This window comes from Peromyscus maniculatus, chromosome 5 (assembly GCF_049852395.1).
Source record: "Peromyscus maniculatus bairdii isolate BWxNUB_F1_BW_parent chromosome 5, HU_Pman_BW_mat_3.1, whole genome shotgun sequence".
In the NCBI taxonomy this organism is placed as follows: Eukaryota; Metazoa; Chordata; class Mammalia; order Rodentia; family Cricetidae; genus Peromyscus; species Peromyscus maniculatus.
In genome coordinates, this window is record NC_134856.1 from 108978852 (window position 1) to 109001732 (window position 22881).

The window sequence follows — 22881 nt, forward strand, 5'->3', positions numbered from 1 at the left end:
TGTGAGGTCTAGGGGCCTTGTTTAATGGAGATTCACCCATCAGGGCATTACCTCCTGGTGGGCTAACACCTTGAACTAGACAACTACCAATGGCTAATGAGGCCATGAAACCAAAAGGAAAAAATTTTACTGCAATTTTCTGACATAGAATCAGGGAAATCTAACAAGGCTCCATTGTTAGGTGGAGAAAAGTAACTGATAAGTGATTTTTGTAAGATAGGAAAATCGAATGTGCCCTAAGAGATGAGCACTCATCTTTCTTCTTGATTTCAATTTCAATGAAATATCTGCCTCATGATGTACTGTCAAACTGGGAACCAACCAACCAAACAAACAAACAAAAAACCAAAACAACAACAAAACCTCCACATTTCTTACTTCTCCTCAGCATCTTCTGAGACATATTTCATGTGTTCTTTACTCCTGAGTCTAACAAGCCTTCTTTGGTTTAGTGTCAGCTCAAATTCCAATTACTTAAGACATTAACATTGTACTCTTGTGAATCAAGTCACACACCATTAAACTCAGAGAAGGTCAGTCCAACAATTTCCCTTTCCTTCCTCCTGCTCCATATACAGTCCTTTGATTTGTATAGAATAGGGTGGAGGATTAAGGGAAATGAAAATTTCTCTTATCTCCAACTTACATAGCGATATGAAAGACCTATTTTAGATAAGATCACAATTTGATTTCCTCTCAGTGGCAACTGACTCTCCCATGGGTCACTTTGGTGCTTTCCAAGGACACCTACTGGGAGATTACCACAAGATACAGTGTATTAATGACCTTGCTGAATTTTCCTACCTACAGTTCTGACATTAGCATTGTCCTTTATGTCCTTTGGCATTCCTTCCTTTATGATAAATTCATAGTACTAGAGAATAGTGGTCAAAGTGATCTTTCTGATGAGTGGATGTAGCAATTTTCTGCATCAGGATTACTAGAATAGTCAAGAAGCAATAGCATTATATCACTGCTGACTCCCCATTGGGGTCTCTACCAACGTTGTTCTCCTCCTGTTCATATGGATACAAGCTAGCTTAGCAACTCATCACCTGAAGAATAAGATGCTATTCTTCCTTTCTTTTGAATCCCATATGTACTTTTGTCTAGGAATAACACCTTTAGATTCATTCACTCAGTTGTTCCTGAGTAGCACACTAATCCTAATAGTCATCCAATACAATTAGTCAAAACACCTGATATTTGACTTCTTCAGTCTTCATAGTTATGATTAATTGATGGGAGCTCAGTTTGTCATATGTGTCTAAGCACCTAAGATATGGACCCATCACACTGTCAGATGCTCCTAGAGGAAGTGGATTGCCGGGTTCTGTTTCCAAGGATCAGAGATTTACAAGGATTTCCAGATACCGAGAGACCATCCAGACAGAATTCTAATAAATATAAATGAAAACAATGGATGAAATTGACAAAATTGAATGTTGGGGGAAGGAGTAAAGAAAAGAAAACCTAAATAAAGGAAAACCTTCAAAAGGCATGGTGTGCTTTGATACTATGATGATATAGGTATATTTTGTTACTATCAATGAATCTGTAGTGTTAGGATACTAAACTTTATGATCACCTAGAAGTACCTTAAATTTTAGAACCACATATAAAACTTTTATTCCACCTTCTCCTTCCACGTGCCTTTTCTCATCTTACCTACTTTCTTTAAAGTTTCATTGCATCAAAAGTACCTTTTCCTTCATTCATTGAATTGTTAGAGCTCTAGGTGACAATCAAAACTAGACCACTCTCCGTGACAAAATTCAAGAATAAGTCTTGCTGTGTAATGAAATTTCCTGGTGATTATAAGACAATAGTTCAGGTAAACTTATTGTTTGCCTCACAGCCAGGTTTATTTACACTGAATCTGCCTTCTCCCTAATGGTGATGATCACTATTTTTTTCTCAAAAACAACTGAACACCATGCTTCAAAATATATCAGTTCTTCTATTTTCTCTTGAATACATTCAAAATTATTATTGCTCTGACATATTTCAAACTTTTTTCTTCAAAACGTGGATATATATCATGAGATCCAGGGATGTAGATGAATTTCTAAATGGTCTTTTTTATATATATATAGTTGAATATAATTTGCTTCATTGTTTGAGACAAGATCTCATTAGAAAACTCCATACATAAACTTCACATTGTATATTTTAATGGATAATATATATTGAATATTTTAAAACAAATCCCAGTAAACATGTCATTTCTATAACACTGGCTCATTATTCAAAACATGACAGTTTTATTATTAAATAAAAACCTGGAGCCAGATATAGGGGTGAAAAATTGAGAGATCAGAGGAATAGGAAAAGCTGCAAGCTAACCTCACCAACACCTCAGTCTCCAAAGAGACCTACTTCCTGTATACCCATGCCTTTATGCCTTTCTGTTCTGCTATCTCATTTCCTCTCTCCACCCAACTACATCACTTCCTCTTTCTGCTCAGCTCTGTCACTTCCTATCTGTCTGTACAGACCTCCAGACCTCTGGAGGCTAGTGCTGGGATTAAAGGCATGTGTCACCAAGATTGGCTCTATTCCTAGTGTGGATTTGAACTCACAGAGATCACAGATCCCTGCCTCCCAAATGATAGGATTAGAGGCATATGCTACCATTACCTGACTTCTATGTTTACTATAGTGGCTGGCTTTTTCCTCTAATCCTCAGATAAATTTTATTGGGGGACACACTACATCGCCACACAAGGATACTTTATATATGTTAGTTTTGATATCTCAATAGTCAGTTTATGAATGTATGATGATAACTAAACAGGGAGGAAACTGGGCAATGACTGACAATTCTAAGGAATGTAAATTTCACAGTATTACATAAAGCACGGTCTTTATACTGCCAATTATTCATTTGTATATGATGGAGAAAGACCTCTGTGCAAAAGTAGCTTATAACTGAAATGAAACTTTTCAGAGAAAAGTTATTATAGCTATAAATGTTACACAGAAAAAAGAAGAATAAATATTTAAGACGAACATAGGAGTCAGTCCTCTCTAATGAGGTTATGTGTGCTTGTATCTATGGATTTCAACATAAAGTGACATTAGAGGAAACAATCATTTTATTGTAGGAATAAGAGCCATGATATCAAAACAGAAAGAAATTAGCACCACAAATATTCATCTGATGTTTTGAAACCTAGTGTTATGGTCACTACAAATACCAAAAGAAAGTTTTAAAAAATCTGGCTGCCAGTAGTTTGAGCTGAACTTGGGGGGAAGGGTTAGACAAATATGCAGATCACTGCACTAATGTCAGAGTGGTGGATACTGATAAATAAAGGAAATATGAACAAAAACAAACAGCAAAGAAATTACCGAATGATTAAATCTTTTCTTTCAAGGCCTCGTGGCTTTGATGGTTTGATGAAATGCTGATTGATCAAAAAAGGAAAAAAAATATATTCATCAGTTAATTTTCAGTATTCCTATATCATTTGCATATACTGACTTTTAGTAAAAGGAGATGAGTTTTATAATAAGACATTAGTAAACAATCAATGTTTAAGATTTTTCTGTAGATATTACTATGGAGTAAGAAATGGTAACCCATGATGCTAAAAGCCTTTCCATCATAGAGAGTGATATCTATCAGTGTTGAGTCTGAAATCATTGTATGAGTAATGGGACAGCAGCACATAGTACTACAAGAAATAGAGATAGCTAGAATTTGATGATGTAACTAGAATATAGATGATAATGGGCTGTGCTACTGGAATGCATAATTGATAGAAGAAAAGGGGCAAGTGAGTCTATGTTCACTGCAGACAATCTAAAAGAAACTCCTCAAGGACTCTCCAATGCAGAAGAAATCAAAGCAGCCATCAGCAACTCAGGGCTCAACAGAGGAAGGTAGCACACAGAAACAACAAGGGATCTTCAGAGAATGAGAATAGATGGAAAATGAGGGTAAAATCCAAGAGACTGAGATGAGGCCAGTTAACTTTATGGCCAATTGCTCATGAACTTTATTTTCCTATATATCACTGACTAAACCACATTTACCAACATATTGTAACGTAAAAACATCATTAAGCTGAGTCTAATCAAATGGTGCTTTTAAGTATGTACTGTACCAGAAGAGAACAGTTACCATCATTAAACAATAACAAGACAGAAGTCACTGTCTTCCCTATTCCTCACTGGACCTGAATACCACACAAGGACTGCCTATTCTCTTTGAACTCGTGTCCAGCTTTCTAAAAGTTTACAATACATTGTGTAACACTTTGTATCTGCAGTAGTTTACAAAAGCTTCTGTTTTGAAGCTTGAATCTTCACCCTGTGGAACTACAGAGCACTGGTAAAAATTTTAAAATTTAGGAAATAGAACCTGGTAGAAGGTGTATCACTGAGTATATACTTTGAAAACGATAAAGAAATCTTTCTCTCCCCCTCTCTCTTTCCCTCCTTCATGAACATGAATATTTAAATAGGCTACATCTGCCCATAATATACAGTACTGTCACAGTACTAAGTGACAATTAACTAAACCCTTGGAAACTATGAACTAAAATAAACCTTTACACCATTTAAGATGTATTCCTTGTGTATTTTGTCATAACAATGAAAACTTACCAACAAAATATTTTCAGAATTCATCACTGATTGGATCATCTCTTCATATGTTATTATCAAATGATAAGTGAATACCAGATAATTATACACATCTATCACTAAAATGGTATTCATATTTAATTATTGCTGACTGCATACATTCTAATATACTGGTAAGGAAAGCTCAGTAGCAGAATTTATTTCCTTAGCAATTTTCAAGAATACCCTATAAGCAGAAAAATAGCCTCTTCTGTATGAAAATCATCTGTCATAATTACAACTTATTTGTATAATAGAGACAGGAAAAGAAAAGGAAACATTGGGAACCATTGTTAAGACCCCAGATTTCTATTATTTGTGGTCCAAATCATCAAGGATACACCAACCTTGAAATGGACATTTTCAAAAAAGCAAAACATTTGAAAACAAAAAAAAATTTCATATAATTTTAATTCATTTATTTTGTTTGAGATTATATGATTACATCATTTCCTCATCCCTTTCCCCTCTCCATTACATCTCATATATCCCTCTTTGCTCTATTTCAAATTCATGGCCTCTTTTTCATCAATTGTTGTTATATATGTATATGCATATGTATATGAATATACATACATATTCCTAAGTAAATAAATACAAACTGTTCAATCTGTATAATACCACTTATATGAATGTTTCATTTGGTGTTGGGTATTCAATTTATGTGCTCTTCCATTGAGAAAAGTATTTCTCCTTTCTCAAGATTCCCTAATAGCCTATAGATCTTTGTATAAGGTCAAGGACTCCTGGGTTTTCCTCCTGTCCACATTTATGTCACATTTCACAATTAATATAATTAAACCATTTACATTTTAAGGTAAAATACAATGTTATCTTCTCTAAAACTATTTTCATTTTTTTTGTATTAAGGTTTTTTTTTTCCTTTTATTTTATTTTACAATACTATTCAGTTCTACATATCAGCCACGGATTCCCTTTGTCTCCCCACTCCTGCCCCCTCCCATTCCACCCAGCCCACCCTCCATTCCCACCTCCTCCAGGGCAAAGCCTCCCCCAAGGACTGAGATCAACCTGGTAGACTCAGTCCAGGCAGGTCCAGTCTCCTCCTCCCAGACTGAGCCAAGCATCCCTGCATAAGACCCAGGTTTCAAACAGCCAACTCATGCAGTAAGCACAGGAACCAGTACCATTGCCTAGATGCCTCCCAAACAGATCAAGCCAATCAACTGTCTCACCTATTCAGAGGGCTTGATCCAGTTGGGGGCCCCTCAGCCTTTGGTTCATAGTTCATGTGTTCCCATTTGTTTGGCTATTTGTCCCTGTGCTTTATCCAACCTTGGATTCAACAATTATCGCTCATATAAACCCTTCTCTTTCTCATTAATTAGACTCTTGGAGCTCCACCCAGGGGCTAGCCGTGGATCTCTGCATCCAGATCCCTCAGTTGTTGGATGAGGTTTCTGGCATGATTATTAGGGTGTTTGGCCATCCCATCACCAGAGTAGGTCAGTTCCGGCTGTCTCTCAACCATTGCCAGCAGTCTATCGTGGGGGTATCTTTATGGATTTCTGTGGGCCTCTCTACCTCTTTGTTTCTTCCTTTTCTCATGTGGTCTTCATTTATCATGGTCTCCTATTCCTGTTCTCCCTCTCTGTTCTTGATCCAGCTGGGATCTCCTGCTCCACAGTCTCTCTTTCCCTTGATCCTCGCCCTTCATTACTCCCACTCATGTCCAGGTTGTTCATGTAAATCTCAGCCATTTCTCCGTCATTGGGCGATCCCCGTGTCTTTCTTGGGGTCCTGTTTTCCAGGTAGCCTCACTGGTGATATGAGTAGCAGTCCAGTCATCCTTGTTCCACATCTAGCATCTTCCTATGAGTGAGTACATACCATATTTGTCTTTCTGAGTCTGGGTTACCTCACTCAGGATGATTTTTTTCTAGATCCATCCATTTGCCTGCAAACCTCATGATGTCATTGTTTTTCTCTGCTGAGTAGTATTCCATTGTGTATATGTGCCACAATTTATTTATCCATTCTTCAGTTGAAGGGCATCTAGGTTGTTTCCAGGTTTGACTATTGCAAACAATGCTGATATGAACATAGCTGAGCAAGTACTCTTGTGTTATGATTGAGCATTTCTTGGGTATATGCCCAAGAGTGGTATAGCTGGATCTTGGGGGAGATTGATTCTCAATTTTCTAAGAAAGCACCATATTGATTTCCAAAGTGGTGAAATTATCTAAATCTATTTTCAAGATACAAAATATCTTCATGTAGTTCTTAAAATATTGATACACTTCAAAACTCTGTTTCTTTACCATATTTCATTTCTTCAACTTTTTTCTTAAGCAATTACTACAGGAGTAAAAATTAATAATTCACAAGTAAAAGGAAAAGTAGTATATATTTCACAAGCATGTTCCCAGTAGAGTTTACATCACCACTAGATATTCAAAGGGAGCCTAATCTGAGTGACATCTGCAGTGAGATCTGTCTGAGAACTGTGTTGAGAAGCTTATTCAACTTAACAGACTTAAAAAACAGTTCTGCAATCTAAGGCTAAGAACTACCTATGTCTGTCAATTTTACTATGGCAAATAAAGCTTGAAAAGTTTATATTAAAACAAATAAATATTTCAGACCTGTTAGAAGTTCATTTTGTCTATCACAAGTTTTCAAAACTTAAGACCCACATCATTGGAGGGTGTTTTGTTTGTAGAGATTGTATACTTGCTCTAGGACCTGACCCAATAACACAGAATCCATATGAAATAGCAGGATCAAGTTGCCTATGACTGCAATCCACTTCTGGGAAGGTGGAGATACAGGGATTCCTCGGGCTTGTAATTGACCAATCTATTTAATCAATGAACTCTATGTTCAGTGAGCTAACCTATATTAAAAACAGGGTACAGAGTGATTGAGGAAGTATAGTATAGGCTTTTATATACATGTATAGATACTTGTACAATTGCACATCTAGGTACACACAGCATATACACATATATACATACATACACATTCAGAAACACATAGACACAAATACACACACATTTACAGAGAGACAAACACTGACTCACTTGTCATGTTTCAGTGATAAAATATTCTGACAAAAGCTGTTTAAGGAAGAAAGTTTTTTCCTAGCTCACTTCTAGGCGAACATCTGAGGATCAGGAGTACTTGTGTTTCTGAATGCATTCCCACTCATGGCATGTTTCTTTCTCATCATTTGTACCTCCAAAACTTCTTCTACTGTGTTGCTATTTATATTTTCTAGATGACAAATAGCCTGTGTACATACCTCAGTGCACTACTTTTATATTTGTTGTCTTTTCTTTCCTAAAAAGCATCTAAGGTTCTTGAAGTAGGGTCTTCTTTCTTTATTGATATGTACCCAACAACTGCAAAAGTGCCAATATAGAGACAAGAAAATCCATATTAGTAGAGTAGCATTAATAGCAGCCTTGCTGACCTGTAAATGTGGATATGAGAGTTATTTGTGATTGTCTGCAAGGTTTTCTTTGTTTAATCTTAGAGTAATTTTCTCTTTTCAGTGTGAACATGGGCTATATTTAGAGATGATTAATACTTCTCTTTGAGTGTAAATGTGTATATTTGTGTATGTATGTATGTTTGTATGAATATATGTACACTATACATACATATATATACACATATACACACACACAAATATATATATATATATATATATATTTGAGAGAGAGAGAGAGAGAGGGAGGGAGAGAGAGAGAGAAAACATGCACAGATGTTTGTGATAGTGACTGCTGTAAACTTTACAAAAGCTAGAATAGGAAAGTGTATAAGAAAATTCCCAAATCCAGGGAAAGCAACAAGAATCCAAACATTCAATAGGATTCTAAAAGTCAAAATAGATGAGAAAAGAATAAAACTTTCCACTGAGCATTATAGTCAGGTAACTGACAAAAAAAATCTTCATTTTGACAGATTAAGAATCAAGTAGAAGACATGTGTTTAGGCATGGCAATAATAAGCCCCTTGACTTGTATCAGGCAGTTTTAGATCTCATTCTGCATCTTTGAAAACTATATTCACTTTGTGAGAAGAGATGAAAATCTGGTTTCCAAAACTGTGACCTAAGAGTTTGTATATTATCTCTTCTCAAATCATGATTGAGCATAAGATGACACTTTCAGTAGAAGGGGTAGGATATAAGTACCTGGAACATGATTTAAATATCATTTATAAAGTGCTAATGTAATTGAGACAAGAAAGGACAAAAAGCTGACAACAGGACTCAAGGGAAGCCAAATGTGGCAAAATTGCACTGTGACCAATCTTGGATTTGCAGTGGAAATGCTGACCACATGAAAGATGCGGTGGTTATGAGCAAATGAATGGCTGTAAACCGAGTAATAGTCCTCCATGGGGTTGAAGCTGAGAAAGGACTTTTCACTGAACTCATGGCAGCAAGAAACAGATGACTTAGAGGGACAGCACATGACATAAAATCAGCAGGTTGACTAATACTGCCTTCAAGCAAGGACATTACAGAGAATCTGAGAACATCTCACACAAAACTTAAAGGAAAAACACGTTGTTTCTTATCAATTTGCCAAGTAGACCAGAATTCATGGCTCACTAAAATCATCATGGAGTAAAGCAACACTGGAAGAATGAAGAAATAGATTGGTGAACATAAACATGATCAGCTTGCCGTAGGGGTAGGAAATTAGCTCTGTCCCAGAGACGACTCTGTACGCAATTCTCTCATGGAGGTAGGAATGCTGGAAGTGAATTGCACAGGCACACAAGCTACTCATGAGGTTTAGAATGTTTTCTTGAGACTCTGAAATTTATATTGACTTTGTGTGGTTGAGAAAGGGGGAGTTTGTAGGGAGGAGGTTACTCATCCAGATCAGAGCCCTTCCCCAAAATACTGTTGACAGACAGACAGCTCCAGGGCATAGGACCAAGCAAGAAACTCTTAAAAGGTGGAAAACATCTGGAGGGGCATTAGGTTTGGCAGGTCTGAATGTGCTCTGCTCTGTTTTGGCCCTTAGCCAGATGCCAACTCTTCCTAATCGTATGTCAGAGTCCCAGGTGGAGCACCCTAAACAGTTCATGGGGCTGCCTGTAGATTATAGGCTTGGAAAAGAAGTAATGATGCCATCCATACTACTCTACATAGTCAGGTGCTTTGGAAAAAACAACTGATATATGCTTGAGGCTTTATGCTGTGTAACACCAATACTAAGGTGTGATTAGTGTCCATGTAGACACAAAATTGGGAAGTGAGTTCATGGTTTCTTGAAACAGGTAATAGTAGGTCTATGGAAATGTTGAGTCTCTGTAAAGCTCCCATTACATAGATCCAAACTCTACACATTTTACTCATTTGGAAGGGAATCTGATAGGACACAAGCACAGCTTTTAATGAGCTTTTTTAGATGAGCTGTTATGAGAGTGTACATCCATGAAGAGAAAGGGATTCCTGAGCACCATATGATTGTTGAATTAAATCCCCAAGAGCAGACTGAGTTACCTTCCCAAGAGATATGGGACAGTAGGGCTTCTGAGGCCCCTCACACCATTGTTGCAGCTGTATCTCCTTTTGGATGTGTACCATACCTAATTGGCTGGCATAAATTCTTTAGGCAGCAAATACTCTGTTTCAACAATATGAGGAAATTTGGTTGGCATTGGGATAGATGATCCCTCTATGTCAACTGGCTGTCAGAGTCTGGAAGCGACTATGGAGTTGTTTTTTTGGAGAATTATCACCAGTGGTACTATGGCTCAAGTACTAATGCTAGAAGCAAGCATATAAAGCTATACTCATTAAGGCAATAGTGGTACAAATGTTTTTGGTAAATAAATAAACTTCTGATATGATTAAGGCCAATTCCAAAGAAATCAAACATATTTTGTATTTCAAGCCAATGCACAATTGTTTATTGAGATGTCATAAACTCTCAAGAGGAGTTAAAGGAGTTCTTCTGTTAAATATATTTGGTTTCTTTAAAAATGAATTCTAAGCATCTAATTTAGGCATGAAGATTACTATAGCTATTAGCGTAGTTTATAGAGAAAGTAGTCAGTGATTACTGGCAGAGATTCATAATAACACCACTAATAATTTACTAATGCTGTGGCATGATGGTCAAATATTGAATAAAGAATCCCTCTTTCTCCAAAATCTATTTGAAAGAGATAATAGAAAGAATATAAAACTCTAAGGAAGGGGCAGTAGTCATGAACAATTTCTTTGTGGTCTGTCATGACCATCTGTCATCACACAGTTGAGATCACTTCAGAGATATCAAAAATAATTTTGACAAGAATCAACATGTAGAAAAGAAGTGACAAAAACAAGCTAAACAAAACAAGACAAAAGAACCATTCAGACACAGATAAGTATGTGGTAATAAAACTGCTAACGTTCTCTGGAGATAGACAGACATAGTTCACTAATGAGGGATTCCTCATGTGACTTTTTGCTGTCCAGTGGCTGTGCATGCCTTGGGGCAATCTACTAGAATATATAGGAGGAAGAAACTAGCCGAATGTATGACTCCAGTGAGCCAGTTATCAGAGACAGCACTCATCCTCTTTGGAAACTTCTCAGCAATGGAGCTGCGTTTGAGCCAACTTCACAGCTGTAAGTATGCTCTCCCCCATGTGTCTCTAAGTAAAAATATTCAGTCCTTGAGTTTGCTTTGTTCGAACTATTTCTTTGGAATCTTTATTGTTCTATCTGGTATGAAGAGATATTTGTTCATAGTTTTCCAGGAGAAGAATTCAGCATAGACTTTCTACAATCTTTTAAAATTGTTTTTCTTGAAAACACCTGATCAAAGGAAGAAGAGACAATTGAATCAGTTGTTCTCAACATCCTTTTGCTTGAGACAAGCTTGCAATATTCAGGGATAGCCTGTGTTATCTGTATTGAAGGGAGAGAAGAAGTGAAGTGTTACTAGTATCCAATGAGTAGAAACAATGGGGAACATTAAACAACTCCTAGTGCACAGGACATCTAGAATAAATAATACAGTTCAAAAGGACAATGTTTCAGAGTTTGAAAAATTGGAAATTATCAAGGATGTAAACTTAGTGGGTCCAACTCATCTTATCTCGAGGCAGAAGAGAGAGTATTTTGCTCCTAGGTATAGTATATGAGTTTTCATATTGGAATAAATCTGAAGAATCTTTAAGTTCTAAAGCCTGAAACAGACAAATGGCAGCTTGTGTTTTGTACTCTTTTCCAGTGTAGCACAAGCCAAATCACATCACACAAAGAAGAGCAAGGATTGCTGACCAAGTGTCATATTTTGTAGATGTCATTTGGTAGAAAAAGGGAGATCATAACAAAAAATATTCTGTTTGAAATACAATAGGAGACATTTTTACATCCTAAATTTTTTTGAGAATTTCACACATGATGAAAATTATATTATTTCACTCCTCCACATCCTCAGAAACCTTTTCCCATGGTCCCTCTAAAGTTCAGGGCTGTTTTTTTTCTTTAATTATTATATTTATGTTTATACATATATATAAACAACCTGCTGGATCCATTTAGTGTTGCTCATATGTCTATTATTTTAGCCTGGACCACTTGGTATTACATAATCAAAGGACACTTTCTCTCAACAAACCTTCTGGACCTCTACCTTTTATGTTGATTCTTCTCTTTCCTCTACTGTGTTCCTTCAGCCTTAAGTTTTGGCCTTGTGTTTTACTGCTTAAGGAGTAACAATTTTTAAATGGAAGTCAATCCTAATCATTGTCAAAATTTTAAGTGTGAGTATTTTTAAAGAGCAAAGGAAGCAGATCAAATCAAGCTTCTAGAGCTTTCTTATAATGTCTTAGTGACAAAGTTTATTATTTTCAAGGAAGGCCAATGATCTCGAATAAAACTGAGTCTCAGAATTGTGACTATGTTCTCTGTCAGAAAATCGGGTAGTGTGAAAACACGTGTGATCTTTCTATGAACATGTGAAGGGTAAAGTCCTTATGGTTGGTGTCCCATTTTCCCTGTTAGCCAATAATCAGCCAATATGAAAATCATTTAACCCCATAGGCCTTCTCCTTCATAAATATATTCAGATTACAATCACAACAAACTTATCTGCTCAGAGAATTATTATGAAGATTAACTTTAAAGAAAATAATCTGAAGCTTTTGATTTATTGTTACTCTATTGATGTTTTATCATAAATTAGCAATTCCAAACTTACATCACTTAAGACAACATTCGTCTCATCTTTTGGATTAGTAATCTTCCTGTGTTTATGATCTAACACACAGAAAAAGCAAACAGATAAACTGTGCTAACCCTGTTACCTCAATGTCCAAAATCCTGATATCAGACCTGAAGTTTAAAAATTACAAATTCTTCAAGAGTTTGCTTCTGAAAATGAGCTTAAACTCAAAGATACTAATCTATCTAAAGGGAATGACTTAAAACTACCAGTTGAGGGTTCCTTTCACTTCCAGACATTTGTAGAATTCAGAATCATTTCTCAAACAATAAAAAAATGGGAAATCACCTGTTTCTCAAAGTATTATACAGAAAAGTGCAATCAATTGCCAAAGTACTCACAGTGATTTTATCTGCTATTCCAGATACTCAATATAATATCATGCAGTGAAGAAATCTTTGGCCCAATAAAACTTTTCTGAAATGGTTGAGCCTTGAAAAACCCAGATTAATGCATCATCCCTAAGTGGCTCTTGTTTTATTTAGCAGGGACACTCATGCTGCTGCTGGTGTTGAACCTGCTCCTGTGGGAGAAAGCTGCATCAATTCCCGAGTGTCACACCGAAGTTGGGGGCTGCTGGGAGCCCCTTGTGGAAACGTTTAACAGTGCCATCAACCGAGCTCGAAAAATCCGTCATCTTGTTGATAAAATCCGTCAAGAGTTTGTATGTATTTAACCTTCATGCTAATGTTTGAATTGCACTAGTAAATGAGACACTAAGTGTCATGACCCAACTATCAGAAAATACACTTTCATAGGTAAAGGAAGCACCAACTACTGAAACATGGATGGTGTCAATGGGATAGTTTCATGAGATTTCAAAGGATCTAATGATTTTTCTATGTTTTCTCTAATTTTATTTTTTCTTAAAAAATAACTATGGTAGAAACCATTAAAATGTGGCTAGAGTAAGAACACTCATTTCCAAATATTGCATCCAGGATCACAATTTTCCATTGTTCATGTTCATTTAGCACTGTAGAAGATGTGCATTGTAGTGAACTATATATTTGGAACAGGGATAACCTAATGCATGAGAAGAAGAAGAAGAAGAAGAAGAAGAAGAAGAAGAAGAAGAAGAAGAAGAAGAAGAAGAAGAAGAAGAAGAAGAAGAAGAAGAAGAAAAGAAAAGAAAAGAAGAAAGAAGAAGAAAGAGAGAGAGAGAGAGAGAGAGAGAGAGAGAGAGAGAGAGAAATCTAGTCTTTCAAGAAGCCCCTAAATACTAGGAATTGTGATTTAAAGATTTTCAGTGTAAGGATTTGTTCAGTATCAGGGAAAGATTAGAAGTGCGTTGATTTTTTTCTTGCTGATTGCTATAAGTCATTTCTCAAGGTCAGAAAACACAAAGAAAGACAATATAGGCAAACCTTCAATATGATAGATATCAAGAGAATGTGTCTCTGTTTGAAACATGTTGGGTTTTTATTGACCCAATGTTATTTTTTTCCTCTTAACATGACTCAGTTCAACAATGAATTCTCTTCCGGATCATTTGTGACTATGGTGAGTACCCTGCTTCTTTCCAGTTGCTTCCCCAAAGGAGTCTCATGTCAATGACTTCAACATAGATGATAAAGCATTACACTGAGTTTTTATTTCCTGTTTTTAAGTGACAGTTTTGCTGCATCCTAACCTTAACAAGAGTCCATTAACCTTCCTTGAATTAGCTGATTATTAGAAATAAATAAGATATCCTAATTATATATTTAAGTAAATTGAATATTTCATTAATCATACAGTGAATAATATGGCACATAAACATTAATAATAATTTTGTATATTTTGATTCTTCATTGCTTATTTTTCTACAAAATACTCTACTTTTTATGAATAATTTTGTCACAATGAACGCAATTTTATTCTAAAACTATTATAAATTTTTATTACATAGCTATATGTATTCAGTGTTAACTGAATAAATTTGAAATGCTTATGTCTGGGTAAGGAAATTTCAATATTTATTGACAGAAAATAGGAAGATTAATAAATATGTTTATGAATCGTGCTGAAATTCTAGAGAAAGATGATAATTAAAGCACTTGGTTCTTGATACATTTGCTCCTTTCTCTGTTTGATTTCCAAATAGTAGCTTTTTGGAAGAGTGGGAAAACAGGAGAACAAAAGAGGAGTTAAATGGCTCAAAACTTAGTGAAATGTCAAATTATGTTGAGGATCCAAAAGACACAGAATTAGATGATGGGCACTTCCTTAATTCTTTAATTTCTGTTTTTATGAATTATTCTTTGTTAATAATTACATATCATTTAAATGCATTAATATTCTGCTCATGAAATCATTTATATAATTTCTGAACTCTAACTAATTTTTTGTTTTTATTTGCAGCTTGCGCAATTGAAGAGGATGAATCCTACCGTTTACAGGGCAGTAATACACTGCCACACTAATATCACGAACCTTCCAGTTCATGGAACTGAACACATAAATATAAGAGTGAGTTTCCATCTTGGGGTTTTAACAAAACACCAGAAGCCATACACTAGATTTGTGGTTCTCGCAGTTATTGCAGCCATTATGATAGATGTGGTAATCATGCATACAGAAAACAATGGAAGTAAAGTATATTAAAAAATCAGTAAACTATAAATAAAATTTGTCAATAAACTATAAATAAAATCAAATACCTAATAACAGTTCAGCAGATTCTTAAATAGTCCATTCAGAGGATGGCATTTTAGCAATGTTGCCACTAAAGTTTCACTCACTATTTTATAGGACACTTTGAGCTAAATTGGCTATTTATGGTTATAAACTCATGTCTACTTAAGTTATGAAAATGCAGCTATATTTATTATATATTGCTAATGGATTCTTCATGGTGACATCCTACATTACTGTGCACTACATCTTCTCTTCTTGATTTTCAAATCTGCTTTGGTTTTATTTCTATATATACCTATCTCTTCCTCTCTCTATGATTCTCTAAGCCTTAACTGCAAGGCAAATGAGCAGAATAGTCCTGTTAGATACAATTATTATTTTCCTTAGGATGCAACAATGTTCCAATTCGTAATGATAATGATATTACAGCAGTTGTATTTTGTGATTGTAATCATCACCTCATCTCTCTGTAATAGCATATCTGAATATGATTTAAATTGAATATTATATGACAACAATAAGGCAAAATGAGGACAGATATATAAAGAAAATGTATCTTGAAAGCTACAATATTGCTAAACATGTCACAAAGCACTCTTTTACCATTGCTATATTTGAAACGTGCAAAAATTTAACAGTAGGTGATATTATTTGAGTAAAAAAGGAAATGGAGGTTTTGAAAAGTTGTATTTATACTTGTATAGAAATTAAGAATTCAAGTGTGCATGTCATCCAACCACAGATCTCAATCTTAATCACATGACATCATTCTTCCATGTATTGCCCTTACCATTTGCCTCCACCCTTCCTTAATACCCTTTATATCTTTCTATTATAATTAACAGTCCCCAATATACTCCCATTTTCACTGAGGATAATAACAAATATCAACAGATGGTATAATTTAAATCAGATATGAACATTAAATACTGGATGGGCAAAATTCTGTTGTGATTCCCATTGTTTCTCTTATTAAGGCTAATGTTGTTTATATCTACATAGTGTTTCACCTACACATATCAACAAATATCCTGCTCTCTTAGAGGCAAGGGGAAAGCACATTAATGAGTACCATGCTCTCTTCATTTTATTCTTGTTCTAATGTCTTAAATTTACCTAGAAACCATAAATGAGTTCAGTAATGAATGTCACGATTTATTGATGTGTATTAATCCCTGAGTGAAAATTATTTGAGCCACTTGTCCCTAGCCTAGCTGATGGCATCTGTCTTTCCTGCGTACAATCTTATTGGCCTCTATTGAGCCACAGCAAGTCCTGGTGTGCCAATTGATAGGCAAAATAACCAAATAATAAAGATCTCAATGGGAAGGCATATGTTAGAATTTCATAGGAAAAGCTAACATGGTGACATAACCTCACAAAATTGCTAATTTATAAGAATCCTAATTTGTTTTATTTTGTAGATAATAGACTAATTGTTTAAATTTTACATTGCCACACTATGTAACATCTATACAATATGTGTGATATATACATAGCAAAAACATGTTTGAGTTCAGCTTTTTCACACAAACATCACAAGCAACTAACCTGCTGTATTGAAATTATTTTTAATTCAATGGTTCTGTTGTGTTTGTATTTTTAGACCAAAAAATATTTAAAAATGTTGATCAATTATGTGGGTGCCTGGAACAGCCCTCTATTCCATCTAACGACTGAATTGAGTGCCATGCCAGATGTCCCTGAAACTATCCTTTCAAAAGCCAATAAGATTGATAAGAACAACAAAGAACTCCTGGATGACCTTAGGTGGATACTCACCAAGGTAAGCAATTTCCTATTAATTGTTTTCATTCATAAAAGAGATGGGTTGTGTAATTTTTTTAAAAAAGTATTCTGAAATACTCCTCATTTTGTAGATCATCTTCTCCTAAGGCAGTGGTTCTTGTCATATAGATCGTGAACCCTTTGGGCATCCAATGACATTTTCAAAGGTGTCGCTTATGACAATTGGAAAATACAGATTGTTACATTATGATTCATAACAGTAGAAAAATACAGTTTGATGTAGCAACGAAAATAATTTTATGGTTGTGGATCACCATGACTTAAATTGCATTAAAGGGTCTCAGCATTAGGAAGGTTGAGAACCACTGCCCTAAGAGCTTGCTGGCAGGTCCACCGTTCCCTAAGATGGTTCTCCTCACCTCCTGCTCCAGGGATCAGAATGAAACATATCACTTCCTCATGTACACTTAGAGGACACCTTTCCTAGGTGGCGTGAAGGAGCTCAGCTCTTTCACAGTCATCCCTTGGCTCTGCATATTAAGTCACTATCTGATCCCCATCACATGTTAAGTTTTCATACACAAACTGTATGGAGAATAGATTTAATTGAAACATAAAAGAATAGTGGTTCATACCAGCTTCTGTGAAATGTAGAGTACATGTAAAAGTTTTCTAAGTGAGAAACTGACAGCACCCCCTTCTCTGTCTCAAAGTCTAATACAAACTTCCTACTTTTGCTCTGTTTGCTTCTAAAGGAGAATACTTCATCTGCAATCAATTACATATTAGGGCAGATGCACATGAGTCTTGATCATAGTTTTTAAAAAACTAACTACTGAAGGTCTCCTGACCTGCATAAATGAAAATCCACACCTTTGATGGAAACAAAATTTCTGAATGCATTTCTGTGATTGAACACATAAGAAACAATGAGAAAGGAACATTGCTAATATGATCAACAAGTAACTGAGTATCATTTTGATTTTTAGGCCTATCCTACAGCAAAGAACAAGGAAAAATTCCCCACCTGGGAATATCTTCCATTCATCAAATCAAATAACAATGATGATAAATTTTTGGCGATGTTTAACCTTTGCTTCTGCCTACGCGATAATATATTCCAAACTGTAAGTCATCTCAAAACATTGAAGTGTCGAATAACTGGGAAAGATTGCTAAGAGCTCATCACCCTGTCAGCTTTGGAGATGGTTCGTGACAGTCTATTGCTGAGAAAATTCTTTTAATTTTATACCTGTGAATGCATGTGCAGGTATAATGGGCCACTTTGTAAAAAAATAAAAATGTTCTCATTAAAGATGTTCAAATCTAAAAACCTATGTGTTTTGTGTTCATTGTATAAAATATATATAACTAAAGTCAGGTTGCCCCCATCAAATTCATCACAAATAATAGTTGTTAAGTTTGCAAAAAATCAAATCCCCAATTTACTTCACAGGAAAGTAATGGAAGTCAAGTTATTATAATCTAAGTGTAAAACTCTCAATGAACTAATCTGTGTATCATAACAAGAAATGCAAATATTATAGTGCTTCATGAAATCAACACCGTCCTTAGGAAATAATGTTCACAGTGAATACATAGCTAAGACAATACAGTATTTGTGTGACTCCACAGTCTAAACAGGATTTGGGAGGAAGGGGATCAAGGAGTGGATATGATAAAGATACACCAAATTAATGTGTGAAATTTCCAAACAATCAATTTTTAAAAATTAAAAATTGTTTTAGAATGAGAATGCCAGTTGTTCAATATCTCTTCACTGTGATGTAAGCCCCACTATACATCTGCTTCTCCATTACATGGTCATAGATATGTTCTGCATGTTTCTATTTCTCTGTTTATTTCTTGTCTATCTTTTTAAATTTTTTTATAAAAATAAAATTATTCCTTTATTTTACAACTCAACTGCTGTTTCCCCTTCCTCCATTCTTCCCATTCCCATTGACCACCTCCCCTCTACCCTGCCCCATCTACTCCTCCTCTGTTTCTGTTTGGAAAGGACACATGACTTTAATTATGGGAAGTGATGGCAGGAAGCAGAAAGATATAGAAGGTGTGAGGACCAGGAACTAGAGGCGTTTTAGTAGCAGTTCAACTGAGACCCTCAGGGGTGAGGACTCAGAGGCTTTCAGTGTGAGGATTGGCTGAGGAGTTGGTGAGGTGAAGTTGGCTGTGGCTTGTTCCGTTTCTCTGAACTTTCAGCCTAAACTTCAATATCTGGCTCCGGGCTTTCTATTAATAAGACCATTTGGCATTACATCTTACACTAATATCCACCTATAAGTAAGTATATACTGTGCTGATATATTGTGTACCCTAATAAAATTTACCTGAAGATCAAAGAAGCAGTGCAAGCCACAGTCACCACTTCTTACCAACTCCTCAGCCTGAAAAAGTCTCAGAGGATAGACCTCTAGCTGAATGAGCTGCCTCAGCCAAGAAGGCTTCTAGTTCCTGTCTCCTCATGTTATATATAACTTTTTCTAGGAGCCGTTAAAGGCGTGTGTGGCCCCCAAGTACTGAGATTAAAGGCATGTGCTCCCCAAGTACTGAGATTAAAGGTGTGTGCCAGCAGTGTCTGGTTCTGTTTCTCTCCTAGACTAAGTCAGTCTTACAGAGTCTGGAGTGGCTTTGAAATCTCAGAGATCCAGACAGATCTCTGCAACCCAAATTCTAGAATTAAAGGTATGTGCCACCACCACCTGGCATCTGTGTTTAATCTAGTGGCTTGTTCTGTCCTCTGATCTTCACATAAATTTTATTAGAGTACACAATATATGACCATAACATACCATGTTTGTCTTTCTGGGTCTGAGCTACCTCACTCAAGATTTTTTATTTTACTAGTGTCATCCATTTGTCTTCAGATTTCCTGATTATGTTGTTTTTAAGAGCTGAGTAATACTCCATTGTGTAAATGCACCACACTTTCTTTATCCATTTTTTCCATTGGGGGACATCTGTGTTGCTTCCAGGTTCCTACTATTGCAAATCATGCTGCTATGAAGGACAGACACACAAAGGAGACACAGGAATCAAGACTAGATACATGAGTGAATGAACAAGTGAGTGATTAAGTGTATGAATATATGTGTAGAGGGAAAATAATGTAAGAGAGGATGAGTTGTATTACACTTTCATAGACATCGAAATACAGTCAAGTAGATCTATTTCTAAACATTGTTGAAAGCAAAAGTAATAATAAAAAGCCTTCCAAAGAGAAAAGACAGGTACACTGATGAATTGTGCTCAACCTAAAATAATGACTAACTTCAATAATTTTCAAACTACTCAAAACATACAAGGTAAGGGCACACTACCAAACACATTTTTAGAGCCAACATGGCCAGGATCCTAAAAACAATTAGAGGCAAAAAAAAGAAAAAGAGGCCATGAACTTGAAAATATGCAATGGTAGATACAAGTGAGGGGCTGTAGGGAAAAAAGAAAAGGAGAGAAATTATGTATTATATTACAACCTCAGAAAATATCTGAAAAAAATCACAAAATTATAAACCAATTTTCCTGATGAGCACAGGGGCACATAATTTTAATACAATATGTGTACACATAATTTAACATACAGTAAAATGATTGTTGACCATGGTTAAGGAATTTTCATGCTAGGGATATAAAGATCATGCATAGAATCTAAATCTATTAGGTATGATAGTAGGTAAAGACGAAGGGACAGAAATGACATTACCATCTTAATAAAGGTGCAGAAGCCCTTCTATATGTCACTATCCCTTCAGGATAAACACCCTCATAAAACTTGGAAAAATGAATAGACTCAATAGAATTAAGGCTAAATATAAGAAATGTGAAGCCACCATTATTCTAGATGGGACTTTTTTTTTTAATTTCAAGGTTATCCATCCTGCTGCTTCTACTCTTATTCACTGTTTTGCTTGAAGTCTTTACTAGGAGTGTAAAACAAGAGATTACAGTAAGGGGGGAGTAAGAAAGGAAGAAAGCATTCTAGTTACCACTATTGCAGATTCCATGATTCTATAATTCAAGAACACAAAAGATACCACCAGAACATGATTACAGTTCAGACAACAGTTTCAGAAAGTAAAAAGATGCATGGATTAAAAACTCAGTAGGTTTTCTTTGTGCCAAAAATAACTTTCACCAGAAAATGTCAGAAAAAAAAACTCTACTCACACTATCTTCCAAAGATGAAACAACATACTTATAAATAAACATGACAGATCAAATTCTTCTATATTAAGAATTTTACAAATATGAAGGAATATGTTGAAGGAGACCCTCCAAGATGTATAGAACTCATACACTGAGTAAATGACAGAATTAATATTGTGAGCATGGATATATTACCAAAAATATAGATTGAAATAATATCCTCCAAAATATCAGTGACATTTTCCCTACTATTGTAAAATACAATCTTCATATTTGTATGGAAATATTCAGGATTTTGATGACCAAGTTAACCTGACAGACCAGATCAATACTATATGAATGTCATACCCAGTTTCAATTTAAATTATAATAACATCAAAATAGCAAGATTCTTAATACCCACATATGTCAGGAAATTAGTGAGGGGCCATGGGTAGGGAGGGTTTTGAAATGAAGGAAAATAGAATGCAGTGGCATAATGATTTAAAGTGGAATAATGGAACAGGAAAGGTTTAATTGGGGTGAATGATGGGAGGCCAATATAGAATATGGTATATGTTGAGGGGCAAATAACATCAAAGATATTTCAAAATGTCGTATTGAACCCTACTACTATGCAAACTTTCACATGTGTGTGTATATATATATATACATATATATATATATATACATACATACATATATATAAAATTTCCATATATACATTTATAAAAATGGTTAGAATGGAGTTACCCTAGAAAGGGATGACAATGTTCTTACTAGATATCACAGGGCAACAAATCAAAAGCCTAGTACCAAAAATATATTGTGTCTTTTGGAGTTGTTAGCCAGTGAGGTCCCATAGATTGTGAACTGAAAAGGCTATTGCCAGTGTTCTTGTTTATTCTTGAGAACTTGATGGTAAAATTCTACTTCTGAGAAGAACATATAGTGGAGTCACAGAGGAGAAATCAAGCTATGATATTGGCCTGGAAACTTCATCACTACTGGCTAGTGTTGATAGTGCTGGAAAGTGCTATGCATGTTACAAGAGAAGAAAAACAGTTATCAGGCATAGTCAGGCATGAAGCTGGTGAGTTGTAATAACAAAATGCCTGGGAGGATTTGTCCATTGGTACAAGAATAGCATGAATGTCATGAAGTAACTGACCACCTTTTTTCTTGGATTTAAAGACTATTCCACAAAACAGAACATGTATCTGGTAGTTTAATAGTTATCAAGGCCCCATACTTGTGGCTAGACAGGACATAGTTCTAGGGAAGAACTTGCTTGTGTTGTTTTGATAATGGAACATAGGATTAAACTTGTTGCATTCTCAGATTTGTGCTACTTTCAGCCCTCATTAGAGAAGTCTATTTTGTGTACAGTAAATGGCAATCAACAGAGAGACCTACAGATGCAAGTATAGAAAGTAAGTAACTTTTGGGTGTTCAACTCTAAATGGTGCATCTGTAATAACACCTCCATCTCCTAAGGCTCAGTGGTCAATTTGGAAGTGGGGTA

General features: G+C 35.5%; 1 protein-coding gene across 1 annotated transcript; it reads left to right on the forward strand.

Annotated features, from left to right (window-relative positions):
* The first annotated feature begins 11130 nt into the window (after nt 1–11130).
* Nucleotides 11131–18540, forward strand: LOC143273443 (prolactin-8A9-like). The gene is made up of 6 exons (XM_076573091.1): nt 11131–11236; nt 13325–13503; nt 14304–14342; nt 15183–15290; nt 17065–17244; nt 18197–18540. The coding sequence occupies exons 1-6, from the start codon at nt 11146–11148 to the stop codon at nt 18383–18385; spliced, it is 786 nt and encodes a 261-aa protein (XP_076429206.1). The 5' UTR covers nt 11131–11145; the 3' UTR covers nt 18386–18540.
* The last annotated feature ends 4341 nt before the right edge of the window (nt 18541–22881 follow it).

What these genes read in the sequence shown, in the direction of transcription:
- LOC143273443 (XM_076573091.1), top strand. Translation starts at nt 11,146, where the DNA reads ATGACTCCAGTGAGCCAGTTATCAGAGACAGCACTCATCCTCTTTGGA. An exon ending in ATAAAATCCGTCAAGAGTTT is followed by an intron (nt 13,504 to 14,303) that starts GTATGTATTTAA and finishes AACATGACTCAG; the next exon opens with TTCAACAATGAATTCTCTTC. An exon ending in TTAGGTGGATACTCACCAAG is followed by an intron (nt 17,245 to 18,196) that starts GTAAGCAATTTC and finishes TTTGATTTTTAG; the next exon opens with GCCTATCCTACAGCAAAGAA.